Source organism: Cavia porcellus, unplaced genomic scaffold (assembly GCF_034190915.1).
Source record: "Cavia porcellus strain 051 isolate PalLab524CR breed Dunkin Hartley unplaced genomic scaffold, mCavPor4.1 scaffold_4, whole genome shotgun sequence".
Taxonomy (NCBI): domain Eukaryota; kingdom Metazoa; phylum Chordata; class Mammalia; order Rodentia; family Caviidae; genus Cavia; species Cavia porcellus.
Genome location: NW_026947487.1, coordinates 18,150,498 through 18,165,534, shown reverse-complemented (window position 1 = coordinate 18,165,534; position 15,037 = coordinate 18,150,498). Strand labels below are relative to the sequence as shown.

The 15,037-nt window shown below is 33.7% G+C and overlaps 1 protein-coding gene across 2 annotated transcripts in view; it reads left to right on the top strand.

Annotated features, from left to right (window-relative positions):
• Klhl1 (kelch like family member 1) overlaps positions 1-15,037 on the top strand; it is a 382,405-nt gene that overhangs the window by 143,891 nt on the left and 223,477 nt on the right. For both annotated transcript variants that reach the window (XM_063246827.1, XM_063246826.1), the window contains exon 3: positions 2,786-2,922. In XM_063246827.1, coding sequence (XP_063102897.1) covers positions 2,786-2,922 — 137 coding nt within the window. The remainder of the gene's footprint in view (positions 1-2,785; positions 2,923-15,037) is intronic.

The following is a 15,037-nucleotide window of genomic DNA, read 5'->3' as shown; positions in this document are numbered from 1 at the left end:
AATGTATTTTAGTTAAACAATGTCTGATTTTGTTCAAGTTAAATTTTTTCAGGCCTGTTTTCTTACAGAGAAGATAAAGTGGAGAGCACATAAAACACAAAATAATTAATTGAGAAAAATTCTTCCTGACTAGAATATTATGAAAAAAATCAGCTAATAATACCATCTCATATTGATGTTTATTCTTTTCTTATCTCAGGCTTCTTAGGGGAAAAGTTGTTTTAAAGTTGACTGTTGCATTTCTTCCAGATACAGACTGTGTTTCTTCCAGATAAGATACATCTAGTTCTCTTGATGAGTTCCCATCAATTTGCAGTCCCTCCTTACTTTGTGAAACACAAGGGCTTACAAGCTGATCGTTTTATTTACCTGCTCCAACTCAGAGGCCTGATCCTTTTCCAAAGGGTTCTCAATCTATACACACACCAAAATCACAGTTGTATAATTCTGTAATAGCGTAGGATATACATTGATGCTTGTGATTTCAATTCGATGTCATAATATTTTGCTGCTTTCTTCTTTTCCATATTAGTAGTTACTTTCTCAGTCAGTGAGCAGTATTTCTTTAAAGAGACTCCAAATTCTAAAAATTGTTTCTCTTATGCTGCAAAGAAAAATATTTTTTCTAAATTGTATACAAAACTATGAAGAACATCATATCTAGCAGGCAGCCTTTTAAAACTATGTTCTCTTGCTTTTTAAGATGAAGATAAATTGTCATCTTTTACTATATCTTTGTAAAATTTTGTTTCCATTTTTAATGTTTAAGGTGCACAGAAACTTTGAAATTTTTTAAAAATGACAATAAACACCCAGATAAATTGTAAGATACTATTACTTTTATAAATTGCAGATACTATTACTTTGAAGCTGTACAAAACAAACAAAATCTCAGAAAGTAAATCAACATCTAAAAAACTACAGTCGTATGCCTATAATTTTTGGAAGAGGTAGAAAAATTGTCTGCTATAAAATTGAAATTTACAATAAATTGAGAAAGGAAGATGTAAGGCAGATCATACATCAACTACAGTCAATAAAAAGTGACCAATAAACCACTTCTTCATTAAAATGACCAGAATAGGGAATGCAAGTAATTATAAGAAATATTTTTAAAGGTAAAAAGAAGTAGCGCCAAGAAATAAAGCAATTGTAAAGATCAGAAGAAATCTGAGAGACTACAAATCATTAAAAAAGCCACATTAATGTGCTTTAGAATGCAGATAGAAATGAATTCTTAGAAAATGGGACATCGTCAAAGTAAATGTAAGAAGAAACACAGCTCATGAATAATATATTTGCTTTACTAAGTAATGTGAATGAAATGGCAAAATGAAAACTAACTTTCCAAAATAGCCAAACTTTTAGAACTTTTAAAAGCTGTAAAATTTCTTAAAGGAAAAAAATAATTACTTTTTTCTGTAACTTGTTATAAAAATTTAAAAGTAAAAAATTGAATCTGACCGCTCATTTCATAAGCCTTGTTTAACTTTAATTCAAAAACAGCTGAGAAAAATATAAGGAAAGTGTAGATCAGTTTTTCATATGATTACACAAAGAAAAAAACCTGAAACTGATTTATTAGTTTCCCTGAGAATTACTATTCATAAAACTGTGAATGTTAACACCTATGTGGTGTACAAGATTTTTTAAAACGAATTTTTGAAACAGTAGAAATTAATGAGGTCATCCCGAATTGAGAAAGTCTGTGTTGGTATATAAACATGTTCACAAAGCTGCATAATAGACAGAGAAACTTCTCATGTGTTCCTGCCACTTCGGAGAAAAACAGGAATTTGCTCCTGTAATGTAGCACTGACAGGCTTGTATAGGGTTAAAAGATAAAAGGAATTTCAGAGAATAATAATCATTCAAAATGTGATGATATCCAGATGATATGATTATCTTCCTGGTAGAGAAACAGAGTCAAAGAAAAGTAAAATAAATGTGTCAGATAAAAGATGGATGTATGACATTTTCAACCAACTAATTCTAATGAAAATGGATTATACACAATGAGAAGAAAACTAAAAAATATACAGAAATTAACCAAAAAAATATATGACACATTTAGAGGAAATGTAAAGTTTGAAAATCAAGAAATTAAATATCCTGAATACGTGAATAAATGTACTTTTGAAAGTACTGGATTATCTAAAAAGTCCAACTTTCCCCAAAGAAAAACAGAAAATCGGTGCATTTAATAAAAATTTCATAGTAGTGATTGAAGCTGAAAAAAATTTTAAATTTAAACTTTAAAATTTGACTTATGAAGGTTCAAACTTTCTTTTTATAAGAAGAAAGAATTTACCTTGTGCATTAAAAATACATAGCTATATCTGTAGTATTATAAGTCTTTTATTGCATTACAACAAAACAGACGGAATTAGAAAAAATTCAGGGAGAGATTAACATTCATTCATGAATTAAACTGATGGTAGAGATAGTACTATACTTTAACAAAGCAAAGAACACAGTGGTGAAAATTTATTCAATGTGTACAGAGAAATAAAATTTGATTCTTATGCAAAAGGAGCGAAATCCTAAACTTGAAAGGAAAAACACACATAAGATGATGAAAGAACATACAGGCAAATACTCTGTAACTCAAAGCTAGTGCCAGATTTCTTCTATCAATTTTTTAAAAAACAGTCTGGAAGGGAAAAATGTAAGGAATTTATTAACTGAATGGTTATTGGTTTTGTCCTAAGCATTGGATTTTGATTGACACAAAGTGTTTACACTATAAATTCATGGCCTAAATCAAACTGTGTGACTATTTCAGGCTTGTTCTGAGCTCCGTCTCTGACTATTTTGCGGCCATGTTTACAAGTGATGTTTGTGAAGCCAAGCAAGAGGAGATCAAGATGGAAGGCATAGACCCCAATGCCCTCTGGGACCTTGTTCAATTTGCATATACAGGTACTGTAAAGGAATTAAATTTTCTCCATTGATATCCTACAAATTTTAGCCAATTTGAGTAAAGATTTATTGCTTGAGAGAAAATCTTTAGCGGTATCCTTTTCATTTGAAAACTAACTATAAATAACTTTTCTTTATGTATTATTTTAATGTAAAATGTACAGAATATGTAAGGTAGACTTGGCAAATTTATTTGAAAGGAATAATAAAACATTACTTAGAGTTGTAAAATAAGTAGATTTTCAATTATTTTTGAGATAAATTATTTTTATTTAAAATATTGGTATAATTTTTACCTTTTCATCATATTTGGGAAATTAAATAAAATAATTTTGGTCAGTGTTTTTAAATCTTGTTCAATATCCAAGTATTACCTGTACTGTAAAAGAATAAAAAAGCTATGTCTTTGCTCTCCAGAAGCTTACATTGAAGGAGATAAGAGACTCAGAAAAATATGTATGATATAGTCCCAAATGTGAAAAGCAAATTAGAAGGCATAAAATATGCTTTCTATAGCATTATTAGGGTTAGCATTGATTTTTTTTAAATGTCTTAATGTTAAGATTAGGAAGAGACGATAAAATCTTGTTGGAATAGCAAAGGCAGATACTATGGATTGTGGTTTCCTTGATGTAATACTTTTTAGAAATAGTATGTGATTCATTTTGCTTGACTTTGATCATCCTGTGAGACAAAGGTAAGCGAGAAAGGTAGAGGATCATTACCAATGCAGCAGTGTCCCAGTTTAAGATTCTGTGTTTTCCTGGTAAAAGAAATAAGAGGTAGCACTGAATAAAGACATCGAAAGTGTTGGAATTTGCCTTTTGTAAGGGTTTGCCTTATTGCAGACAGAAATTTTTCAATAATCATACAACACCCAGTAGATGAAGCCTCTAGGACTGAAAACCAAATATATATATTCTAAATACAAGTTGCAAAGTGGTGATGTGATAGAAAGACAGGCCTTCTTTACTCTCAAGAATTTCTAGATATCAATTTGACAAGCAAAAATTCCTGTAAACACTTACGTACAGTTTCTTGCAATGCTGATGCAAAGAGTGGAGATAACAGAACTTGGGCTGAAACGAAGGTTGGGAGAGAATTTTCCACTGGAATGAGGGAGACCACAGTGACCACTTGTGCTGGCAGATTGGCTTTACCAAAGGAAGTGTAAATTTGTTCCTGATTTTGTGATGAGGTACTTTCACAATTTGTAACACTATATCCACCTGTTATTCATCTTCCTGACAGAATCTGTAAGTTAGAGATACTATCTCCCTTTAGGTTTACATTTTAAAAATAGAGCATTTAAGTTCCTAAGAAAAACACTGTTCAGTTATAAACCCGGCAAGAAGCTGTGAAAAAATATATTGTAAAGCAGTGCAAAGAAAAAAAAAATAACAATTTTGAGTTTCCTATAGTAGATGCTCCGAGTTGAGTAAAGGCTGAGAGTTTTGGAAGAGCTTATCTAAATTCAGGCAAACTAGAGACACAATTAAGGTCATCTGAATTCAGTTTCAACTTGCTCACACTGTAAAAGAAGCACTTACCTCTGAACTACAAGGAATCCAATATAATCACCCGGAATGAGAAGAACCTTGAAGGTAATGTTTTAGGGATCCTTTCAGCGACAGAAAGCCACAGTTTATTCTTTGAGTCTCCAACGCCTGGCATCCTTGAGTTTCCCGTGTGCAAAACTAGGTCAAAAGACACTCACCATCGGGCTGCATGAAGTCGGAAGGTGTTTCAAAGCTCCCTGCTGAATGTAATGACCCAAATTTGGTTCTGCTTCATAGAGGGCAGGCAGGTTACAAACCACTCCACAGCCACTATATGCCACATTACACTCTGCTCCTACATGATGTTGTAGCTGATGGTTAATGAACTTCTAATTGTGTGTTTACAGAAATGTTCCAATTGAGCCAATAATCTGTTCGGTATTAGCGGAGAGATTGTAGGAAAGAGCTAAAATATGTACCTACATGTAACATAATGGGCTATAACAGTAGAAAATATAGAGTAAACAATTGTACAGAATAGGAAAATAAAAAGTATCCATGTGTCTAGTTAGCTAGCTAGCTAACTGATCTAGAAGACTTTCATTTGAAGAAGACTAATTATAAATTCATCCTAGAAGGAAGAAAAAATAAGTGGGAAATTGTAAGAGCAAATGTTCAGCCATTTGAGAATATATTCTTAACGTTGAAGGTTTGTAACGCTTTGGAGAAACTAAAAAGGGTCAAGTATGTGAAGATTTGATAATTATTAGTAATAGAAGCAATGCATTCAGTAGATGTGCATCAGAATGTATAATTGATCTCAAAATTTCCATAAAATCTACAAAGTATAAAATGTGAAAGAACCATATGTGATTAATTTATTTCATTAACTTGGAAATTAAGAAATAAATAAAGTAGCTTGAAATACATTTTGACTAATATAGGTTTTAATTAATATAGATTTAATAGCAGCACAATTTATAATGGCTAATTCTTAGAAACAACGCAAATGTTTCTCTGCCACAGAATGGATAAAAAAGATGTGGTGTTTTATTATAATGGAGTATTATTCAGTTATAAAGAAGGATACACTTCAGGCTTTTGTATGTAAATGGATGAAACTTGTGGCCAAATTTACAAGTGAAATAAATCAAACTCACATGTGTAAATATCATATTGTCTCTCTAGTATTATAAAAAAAAAATTGAAAGAGTAATAATCTCCCAAATGTACAGTACATATTGTGAAAACAAAAGAGAAAGAAAATTTTCAAGAGTTGAATAATTTTTGATTTGGAGGAAAAAGAGTCATCTTTCCAAAAAGCTTCTGCAGCAAAATGTATGCTGCAGACCTGATAATAAGACCTGAGAAACAGCCTCCATATTTACTATGCATTTTTTCTGATCCAGCAAAGTACAGAGGAAGAATGGTTTCAAGGACTTGGGAAGTTTCAGCAATAATTAAAGAAAATATTCAGTCTTTTTATCCCAGTTAGTAGGTATCAAAGGGTGAGTAACATGATAATACAAGTTTACAAAGAAAATGATTTATTTATAGAAACATATGTAATAATGATAAGGATGATATTTAGCAATATTTTCAAAACTATAGAAAATGTTAACATTTGCATTGACAAAATTAAAGAGAAGATTTTTAGGTATATGCAGAACAAAAAATCAGTTATAAAAACAATGACTATTTACTACAGTACCAAATTGCTTCTTAGTTTAATAAAGGAAACCATGGAGTAATTTTGTCATTTTAGCTGAAAAATGCAGAGCAGTGAAACTTGACATTCATCTTAAAAATAATTTTAAAATCAAAAGGAAGTTCATATCATATTTCTAATAGTTTCTCATAGCAATGCTGAAATTTCTCTTTTATAATTTCCAAATTTTTGTAGCTTCTTTTCTGTGGAGAATTAGATTATAAGTTTACTGATTTGTAGAGAACAAAGGCCCATAAAAGTAATAGTGTACAAGTAATGTTCTTTAAAAATGGATGTCTTAAATTTTAGAGCGGACTAGTTAGAGAGGAAAAGAGTAATACGCTTCAAAGTTTTTCGCTTTTTAATCACCTAGAAAGTTAGAGGCATACAGAAATTTAGATATCCTGTCTCGAAAGTATGTCGTTGCCTTGTCTGTAAGTCACACTAAGCAACACCCACGATTTAATGGAGAATATGTTAATTTTGGCTCATACTTTGTAGAGAGTTCAGTCCACAGTCAGGTGCTCCAGAGAGAGCAGCGCAGCAGAGGGCAGGGCAGTAATGGATGCATAGCAATAAAGGAAGAAGGGATGAGATAGACGCTTCCAAGTCAGGCTGCCATCGAGCTACCTCCTCCAACCAGGCTTCACCTCCCAACATCACAATTAGCTGTAAATTCATCAGTGGAGTAATACATCATGCCCCAGTCACCTCCATAAACACCCACCTGTGAGCCTATGAAGCTTTAGGAAACATCCAGACATTTAGCATAATACATGCTATATTTTAGATATGAACACTTGTCCACGCAGTGCAAATTCAGAATGACCAAAATTAATCGTAGAGTCACACATGTTACGTTTCAAAAGTGCATTGACAAAAACTATTGTGAGGCAATTTACCTATTTAAATTAACATAAGAATAGATTTTTCAGTGCTGCAGCCCAATTGCTGAGGCAAAACTGCCTGATAAAGATCAGTATCGAGGCAGTAAAATCAAGATGGACATTGAAACTAGAATATGTACGACAGAAAAAAATATTCAACAATATTTTCTCTACACATAGCTGACCTTTATGGCATTATCAGTTATAATGTGAGTACACTGAGGTGACCTATGAACTCTTGCTCTCAAAGTAGCTTGGGCAGTTTAAATTGAATCCCATATTGCCATACTTTGCCTTGATCTAGGTTTGGCTCATGCTAGTTTCCTGCAGAGCAGTTGTGCCTGACAATTTGAATACATTAATGCATAATACATCTCCTCCTGCAAACACATAGAATAATGTTCACATTGTAATACATACATACATGCTATACCCTTTATTGAGTTCAACAAACAATATGGCAAATTATACACATATAGTTTAATGTACTTTCAAATATATCATTTAATGCAATGTTATTTTCTTTTAGTAAAATAAAACAAAATAAAAACACTTAAAGTCTTGCTTTTTTCATTAGCAAGAAGTGTAAATGAGGCTATTAATTATACATGTGTGTGCTTATGCATATGCACATATTTAGATTTCAATTTCTAGTCACAAATTGATGATCACATTGAGTTAAGAAATGAAAAAAATTTAATGTGCCTGGAAAAGATTCATTTAGGTTCACTATATTGTAAAGTTGCTTTCAGACTGATAGAAATTTCCTCCTGGTTTATCCCTTTCATAATCCTTACTATCCTGACAGCCATGAAAATATACTGCGTTCATTGATGAGAAAGGAAATAGAGTTCTAACAAATATGGGAGATGGAAATGCAAGGTTAGTAACAGTGTCAGGTCCTGTAGAGAACTGATAAGGACAAAGTTTAAATAAAGGAAGCTGTCCATTTACTAGTGGTATTAAAAAGAGGGGTAGAAAATTAAACTGCCAAATGGCAAACCTTAAATCTCACTGAAGAGTTAACTTATTTACAAAAGAGTTTTGCGTGCCAGTGAAGTTAATTAAAGCCTTTATGCATGCACAGGAATGTAAAGATCGCTCCTGCTTATTGCCAAACACTTGAATGGATTAAATAGTCACACACAGGCACTGAGATGTTTAATGTTCTCCTTTAATATTAAAAAGTATGTATCAATATATCCAGCCTGAACTTTACCATCTGAACTCCCTTCAGAGTTTTTGTGATAATTAAAAGTAAATTATTGTTTCATTTTTCATTACAGTTTAATTCAAGTGGCATGAATTATGCAAGCACATTAACAGAGTATTAGTTTTAAAATTAGGGCTTTTCCTAGATGGAAAATTCTATCCTTAATAAGAGAAATTAAGTCCAAAGGCTTTTTTTTCTTTTATATTAATAACTGCCCATTATTTTAAAACATCGATTAAAGTAACTGTCTCAAGATGCTGAAACAGCATTTACATTTCGTATTGAAAAAAAATAGAAAGCATAAAAATCAAATAAATTAAATAATCATATTTTCTATCATATTTCTAACTTTCAATTATTTTGTCAACTGCCCTTGTTTTCTTTTGAGAATTTATGTCTGTATGCATAGACAAGCAAATCTGAATATCTTATAAATTTCATTTTGGGAAAATTATTTTTCAAAATAGATTCTAACATAGACATATTTTTGTGGATATTGTAGATGTTTTGTGCATAGTTAACAGTGTTTTGAATTTATGCATTGGGATTTGCAAAGGAACTAATAAAAAAACAGCTATGTGACTCTGACATCTGTGATATGTGAAGGTTATGTATCTACTATAGTGTAATACACACTTACTTTTTAAACTGCTAAGTTAAATTTCTCAACTGGTTTTATGAGCAATTTTGCTTTCTTGAAAAGTCTGATGTTGTTGTACTGTTGCATTCTGTCTTGTAATTATTAAAACATTTTCCTACTTTCAGTTCTAGACATTAGAAATAGATTCAAATGTCATCTTATCAATCATTCAGGTGTATACTGTTTTTTCCTTTGATAATCAAACATATAATGAAAGGTATGACTACATGTTCTCAAGATAATTTCACCTTTAATGAAGTCCAAAACATCTATACATTTTGTGGCATTGTATTTAAAAAGTAGCTAAAGTATTGCATAGAATTTCACACCAGTTTTGTGAGATTTACTTAGACCTTCAGGAAGTTTGATTTCAAACACAACTCATGATACAGGAAGCTCAATATTCATTCTGGTTACAGGGCATTTATTCTAATTGGCATGTAAATCTCTCCTCCTTGCTTTGTACTATTTTGAATATCATTTAGTCGTCCATTTAATATGTATGAATCTTTGTCAAGTTACATAGATTCATGTATGTATTATTGAGGTTTAAAACCAGAGCGTTCACACTGAGCTATATAGTCAGCCATTTTTATTTTTATTTTTATTTTAGTTTTATTTTTGAGACAGAGATTTGCTGTGTCACTAAGTTGCCCAAGTTAAGCTGGGACTTGTAATTTTCCTGCCATAGTATCTAGAACTGTTTTGATCACACACATGTGTTGTTATGCCCTGCTGTTTAGATTTATGTAATCTATGCAAGAAAGCTTTACTATCATAAAGAACTCAAGAACAACAAATGCAGAAGAGACTGTGCGGAACAAAAATGTCAATACTTCTATACTGTTGGTGGGAATGTAAACTAGTACAACTACTATGGAAACACTGAAAAATTTCAAAGAACTAAAAATAGAAATTCCATTCTACCCAGATATTTCATTTGACCTAGTTATACTAATTCAAGACATTTTGTAAAAGATTTAAGGCATCATATTACAGTGATATGTTCAGACTCATATTTATAGTACAATTCACAATGGTTACATCTTGAGAATGGACCATATGTCTGTGGCTGATGGCTAAAGTTTAAATGACTTCCCAAAGACTCATGCAGTCATCGGTGTGTATTTTTAAGAGGTAGCTGGATCTACTGTATGTGCATGGAAGGGAAAACTGGTGACTGAGTCTAGAATATGTGATGCTGGTACTAATTCATGGTGCAATGTTACCATTAAGGGCTCTACCTTAAGGGTGGGTAGACTGGGTAAAATATAAGAAGTAGAAAGTCGCCTTTCATTTGCTTGCATTTGGTGTTTCCTTTCCTGCAAATGATACAGAGGAATGAAACTCCTGATCTGCTGTATGTCCAGTATGAGTTTGTGTTCTCTAAAATCGAAGAATGAATTTTAGGAACAATGGAGGTAAAAAGTAGAAGTATTTATTGAGATAAAGAAAGCTTCTGTTTGAGACAGAAGGGATCCTGAGAGTGTTGCCAAAGATTCTATCTTTTCTAGGGATTTTTATAGAATAAAACCTTAAGGTGAGGCAGATTTAAAAGGGGAAAAAATGGGACCTCACAAGGTAGATGGGCATGAGTTGGGACAGAACAATGGTCAACCAATAAGTTTAATTGTTCAGGTAGAATTGACCAAATCAGGGACAAATGGGCACATGAGTCAAATAGCAAGTGAGCATACGCATCAATGACTCTCTGTAGTGGGTTGGGATGCTGACTCCTGGCTTCTCAAAGTGATCCCTAATCCTAATGTTTATACTTAGGGCATGGTTGCATTTGTTTTGCCTTCTGTCTTGAGATCTAGCCCACAGCAAGAGGTGTTTGTCTCCTCTAAGGTCACAAGACATTTGGTTCTTTGTACTGGTATCTTTGAGGTACTGTCTGACTTCCTATAATATTTCTAATTAGCTCAGCTGCCTATAAAATTAGGACTGTTTTTTTTTTTTTTTTTTTTTTCTCTGTGATGCCCCTTTTCCCATGCTACTATGCCTTGGAGCTGACCGATTATGGTTCTTAACCTCTGTAAAATGCAAGGAGCAATAAACTTTTTCTCCTTTAACTTTGAATGACAGGAATTTTGTCTCTAACAAGAATAGTGACTAAGACGTGATAAATGAAAAAGAAAATTCAGTGTACACAAGTAATAGCCATAAGGAAGTATAAATTTCAGTCATTTGCAGAAAGATGAGTGCACAAAACCATGCACTAAATAAATCAAACATAGGAGGTTGAACATTACATAAATGTAGTAATTTAAAGAATAAGGTAAAAGATAGATGTTGGGAAAAAGTTAAACAGAACTTTTGGAAATGTGAGGAGAATTTAGAGATGGATGAGGAGGGGATAGTGATATATGGAATGAAACTTCCAACCTACCTGATGTCTGGTACGAGTTGATGTTCTCTAAAATTGAAAAATTAACTTTAGGAAAAAGTGCAGTTAAGAACAGAATATATTTATTCAGAGAAAGAAAGCCTTTGTCTTGGAAGGGGTCCTGTTAGTGTTTTCTGGTGCAATTGAGAAGCAAAAAGTACAAAAAAAGGAAATGAACGGGTTTATTGAGGATGTGGAAAGGAGTACACAATCCATGTCATTTGGGCTGGCTCTTTCAACCAGATACAGAAAAGTAGAGGGTTACATGACCTCTGATCAGAAGTGGCACATGAGGTGGACATTGATGATGTGTGAAGAACTGATTGGAATTTTCTTTGCATGCAAATAGGAAAAAGTTGCAATTAAGGCTGAAGAAGAAGGAGGAAGTTGCAAGCATTTCTGCTTTAGCCTTTCACCATGTTAAACCACTGCTATCATTGTACAATAACTTGTACTAGGGCAAGAACCTGTCAGGTACCAAGTGAGTTGTTAACGACTGCCTTTTCTAGGGAATTTTATAGAGCAAAACCATGAGCTGAGACCAGTCCAAAATGGTGAAAACTTGGGAATTGGCAAGGCAGGCAGCACGAGATGGGACAAAACTATGGTTAACTAATAAGATTAATTGTTCAGGTAAAATTTATCAAATCAAGGACAAATGAGGAAATGAATCATGTAGCAAGTGGCCATGCTTAAACAGCAGTGACTCTTCCTGTAGTGGGTTGGGATGGTGACTCCTGGCTTCCTCCAGGAGATTCATATCTGTTTAGAATATCAATCTCTGATGTTTATACTTACAATATTGTTACACTTGTTTTGCTTTTCGTCTTGAGATCTGACCTGCAGCTGATGACTGTCTCCTCCAGTGTTGAAAGATGTCTGGTCTTCTGCACTGGCTCTTTTGAGAGCCTAATGCTATCTGACTGCCTATAATATTTCTAACTAATTCAGCTGCCTGGAACAATAGTAGGGAAAGGAAGGAGGAGTAAAAAGATTGCAGTGTGATATGTGTATGTACCAACTCTTAGTAATGAATAGTTTTTATATCAAAAACATGCACTAACATGAAAAAGACTTTTCAGCTTCAAGCCAAAACAATTGACACCATAAAACTGAGATTAATGGTTATATTGTACACCAAAAATCATCAGACACCATCAAAGTCTTCACATGCTCATAGACTCATGTGTTTTTAGAATGCAATTGAATCACTTGAGCAACATAGTTGATTTGCTGTTAAGAGGTGGGTTCAGGTAAAGAGCAGCAAATCTTTAAAGGTGTGATTTGGAAGGATGGATGTCCATTCTCCCTTCCTTCTCTATGCTTTCTTGTTGCTATGACAGGAACAGCTTTTCTTCACACAACCTTCTATCATATCATTTTCTGTGCTTGATCTTTGTCAGACATGAACTAAAACTTCTAAACTGTAAGCCAAAATAAACTCTCTTCCTTTAAATGATAGAACTGTAGAGGGGAGGAAGAGGAGGAAGAGGACCGGCGGCGGCTGAAAAGATAAGAAGTATAAAATATAAGTAACTTTTATTTTGGGAATGCGGGGAGAGACACCCCCGACCCACTGGGGAGTGGCATCTCCACTCCGGGGCTGTCGATCTCTCCGTGGAACACGTGGAGTGAGGCACATAAGTAGCCTTGGCCTGGGGTGGAACCTAAGGGGCATTAGGGATGCACAGGTAGTCCATTGGTCTTAGTTTGTAGCCAGAGGTAATTCCTAAGGGAGGGGGAGATAGGAGCTCCTTGGCTTTACTGGCTACAGTATCTGGCCTGGGCCAGCAACCCTTTCAAAATGGCAGATGTTGGGTGTCATGTTTCAGCAGTGAGAAAATGACTAAGGCATATTTTGGTATAAGAGAAGTGAAGTGTTGCCTTGAGCAAACCACGTGGTTTGGAAGCTTTTGAAACTCCTTGGTAGTTGGAGTTCAGAAAGGTTTGGAAGCTGAGTAGAGAAATCTAGAATTCTGTAAACCAAGAGATTGTGGTCAGAACTCAGATGATAAGAATGCTGATAGAAATGCAGATAGATGCTAAAAGTCAGGGTCAGCTTTCCATTGGAGGAAAAAAAAAAAAGGACTCCATTAGAAGGCAAACTCCAGGTTACATATGTGAAGCCCTGGCCGAAAGTAAACTTATTATTTATGTCTTAGAATTTCATGGGAAACAGATTGAGGGTGCAGATGAATTAATCTGGTGGAGGAAGTTTCAAGACAGTCCAATGGTGAGGCTCTGGCCTGGGTACTGTTAGAGTTTTCTGGCACAATACAGAAGCAAATAGGAAAAAAAAAAAAAAAAAAGAAAGAAACAACCCATGGCTGTTGGGCTGTCTAGTTCAGCTAGATACAGAGAGGCAAAGGGTTATATGACCTCTGATGGGAAATGGCAAATGGGGCAGACATTCATGACATGTGAGGAACCGATTGGAATTTTCTTTGCATGCAAACAGGAAAGGGAATTGCAGTTAGGGCTGAAGAAGGAGGAAGTGGGAAAAACTTCTGCATTAGCCTTCCACCATGTTAGACCACCGTGACAATTGTACAGTAAATTTTACTAGGGCAAGAAGTTTTCAGGTATCACTGATGAATTTTTCCCAGACCTGTATTGACAGTAGCGAGTAAATGGCATAGTGATTTAAAGTTGATTTGTATTAACATGATTTAAATTTTATTCAGATTCATTAGAAACAAGTGCTTATAGTTGAGACCTGTTTGGGTTGTGGAGAGTTTGGTTACTGAATAGATTAACATTAGCATAAAGATAAATACTCTTCAGTAGGGCAAAAATGATGCCTTGAAGGAATTTCAGAAATCTTCAATGGATATTTTTTGATTAGTGATCAGATTTGATTAAACTAAAAGTATGTAAAAGGACATTTATCTATTTTCGCAAGTTATTATTTGCTGAATTAAACTAAAAAATCTGTAAGACCATGTATATAAATCTCACTGCTTATATTTATTTAAACTAAATTTTAATTGTATAAAGTGGTCTAATATTGTTTCAAATTCAAATATATAAATAAAGCAAAGTACTGAAGTAATATGATAATGTGAATGCTCTTGGTGGTGTTCGGGAAAAGAATTTCATACTTATTTAATAATTACCTACATTTCTTCAATAATACTTGGTAACTTTCACTTCTCTGGGGCTAATGCATGTGGATCATTAATATAAATGCTCATAGATGATAATTTTAAGGTATGGATGTTTGTATTTGCAGTATGAAATTGAATTTTTTTGAAAATGACCTAAAATCTTAGTAGAAGAGGAAGATGGTAATATATAAGCATAAATTGGGAGCCAAAATAGATGAAGTTTCAATAGATGAAGCTCTGAATAGAGGAGTAGAATAGAGGAACCATAGATACAAGAAAAATAATAAGGCTCTTGATGGGCATGGTGGCTCACATGTGTAAACCCAGCTCTCAGGAGGGTGAGGCAGGAGAATCTCTGAGATTGGGACCAGTCTGAGCTACATGAGTTCAGGGTCAGTCTGAACTACATAGAACTACCCTATCTCAAAAAATAACAACAATAAAAACAAACAAAAACTCTTCATCTGAAGAGATTATGAGAATATAAATACAAAAGCTGCTTTTTACTTATGGTACAATCACTGAACTTAGTGAACAAAATATTTATGCATGTCAAGATGAAAGAACTTTGCAGGTAATCTGAATTCGTACTGGTTCAGTGGAATCCAGAGTGGTGCCACATACCTGTAATCCCAATATTCAGGAGACAAAGGCAGGTGAATTGTTATGAGT